Source organism: Engystomops pustulosus, chromosome 8 (genome assembly GCF_040894005.1).
Source record: "Engystomops pustulosus chromosome 8, aEngPut4.maternal, whole genome shotgun sequence".
NCBI classification, from domain to species: Eukaryota; Metazoa; Chordata; class Amphibia; order Anura; family Leptodactylidae; genus Engystomops; species Engystomops pustulosus.
In genome coordinates, this window is record NC_092418.1 from 66,041,092 (window position 1) to 66,042,753 (window position 1,662).

The 1,662-nt window shown below is 37.7% G+C and overlaps 1 protein-coding gene across 1 annotated transcript; it reads right to left on the bottom strand.

Moving 5' to 3' along the window:
- Positions 1 to 341: 341 nt before the first annotated feature.
- On the bottom strand, positions 342 to 1,169 carry LOC140074549 (gamma-crystallin 1-like). Its single transcript, XM_072119530.1, has 3 exons — positions 1,068 to 1,169; positions 752 to 994; positions 342 to 647 (listed from the first exon to the last, which is right to left on the bottom strand). Exons 1-3 carry the CDS (start codon positions 1,074 to 1,076, stop codon positions 372 to 374), a joined length of 528 nt encoding a protein of 175 aa, XP_071975631.1. The 5' UTR covers positions 1,077 to 1,169; the 3' UTR covers positions 342 to 371.
- Positions 1,170 to 1,662: the final 493 nt, after the last annotated feature.

The following is a 1,662-nucleotide window of genomic DNA, read 5'->3' on the forward strand; positions in this document are numbered from 1 at the left end:
CCAGTAACTGGCCCACGTCCCATCCCTATGCCAAATGTGAACATGAAGCAAGACAAACAGACATACAAAATAAGCCGTAGTGGACAAACCGGTCAGCAACAGAGTGAAAAAACTATGACAGAATTTCAATCCACAAAGATAAACAAAACTTAGAAAATATGGGCCCAGATCAAATACCAGAAAGATAGAAAAAAACACGGACTGAGCAATGGGAAATGACTTGACAAAAGGGTGAACCCTTTGCTGAATACTTATAGGGAGGGTAGGCCTTAGCACAGGTGGCAAGAGCATTTTTAGTAAGTATTTAAAAATATTAGGCTATGAAAACACAAACATTTTGAATAATATTTTTAATATTGTAATATCATTGTTTAATACAGATGCTGGACTCTTCTAAAAGATCCAATTCTTGGGTTAGAAGCTCCCCAGTCGCTGTATCTCCTGTACTCTCCAGGTCTCAGGTAATACTGACGTCCCCTGTAGTTGGGCTCCTCATAGAACATCCAGTAGCCATCATGCACATGGCAGGAGTGAATGTCATGGTAGCGGAATTGCTCATAGACATGAGGACAATCTTCAGTGAACTCCATCATCTGACCTGTAAAGTTTTCTCTCTCGTACACCCTCAGACTGAATGGTCCACGATGCTGTGTTTCATATTAATAATTGTTTTTAAAAATAAAATAAAAATTAAACTTTATAGTTATTTAAGAAAATCAGTCAAATATTTAACAATTATGAAAAGGCTCACCTGTGGGGTCACACGGCAGGATCGGATATGGTCATTGTAGCCCATCCACTGGTTGAAATCAGGATATTCTCCTCTCCTCAGGAAGTATTGATGTCCTCTGTAGTTTGAATGTTCATAAAGGATCCAGTTTCCGTTGTCCACTCGGATGGAATTGCACCGATTGAAGTATGAAGACAGATCAGTGGAGTCAGAGTTGCACTCATAAGAGCGACCCTGGAAGTTTCTGTCTTCGTAAAACACAATCTGTGGATACAAAACATTTAATAGTATATATTACAATACTGCACTAGAACCTAAAGTACTATTATCGGCCTACCTTAACCATATTGACCAGAGATGTACTACAGGCTTAGTGAATGATGCCAGAATTGGAGCCTTTTATATACCTCAAGCTGCTGATGTCTGCATACAATAGAACTATGCTGACCACCTCTTAGCCTATACAAAATGTGCTGGTGTTTTGTCATCTTTTTAGCATGTGACTCCTCTTCTTTCACCTTTGATCTTTTTTTATGACATATAAGCATGGAATTCTATGGTTTGACTTGTATGCAGACACAAAACTTCATGTTCTAGATAACAAGTATGACAGATTCTTTTGTTGGTGAAGTGAATAACTTAACAGTTGAGGTGTTTAACTGATTTTACATACTTTTTAATTAGTTCATTCATTTATTAAGGTCTATATTTATTTTTAAATGACTAAATCATGTAAACCTATACAAAACAACGGACACTTAAATAATCATGATTAATATACAAACCATATGGTAGTAAAGTAATCTTAAGTTCAAGCTACAGGAGTGAGGATGTAAAGGAACAATTGAAGAGGCAAAAGTGCAACAGAGGTCCATTCTTTATAAGCAAAGCCGGATCAAGCTTGGTGAGGGCCCCTGGGCGCAAAATCTGGT

Bases quoted from the DNA above. Each gene is read 5' to 3' on its own strand.
- LOC140074549 (XM_072119530.1), bottom strand. The intron at 648-751 runs GTGAGCCTTTTC...TATGAAACACAG, and splicing joins CCTGCCGTGTGACCCCACAG to CATCGTGGACCATTCAGTCT.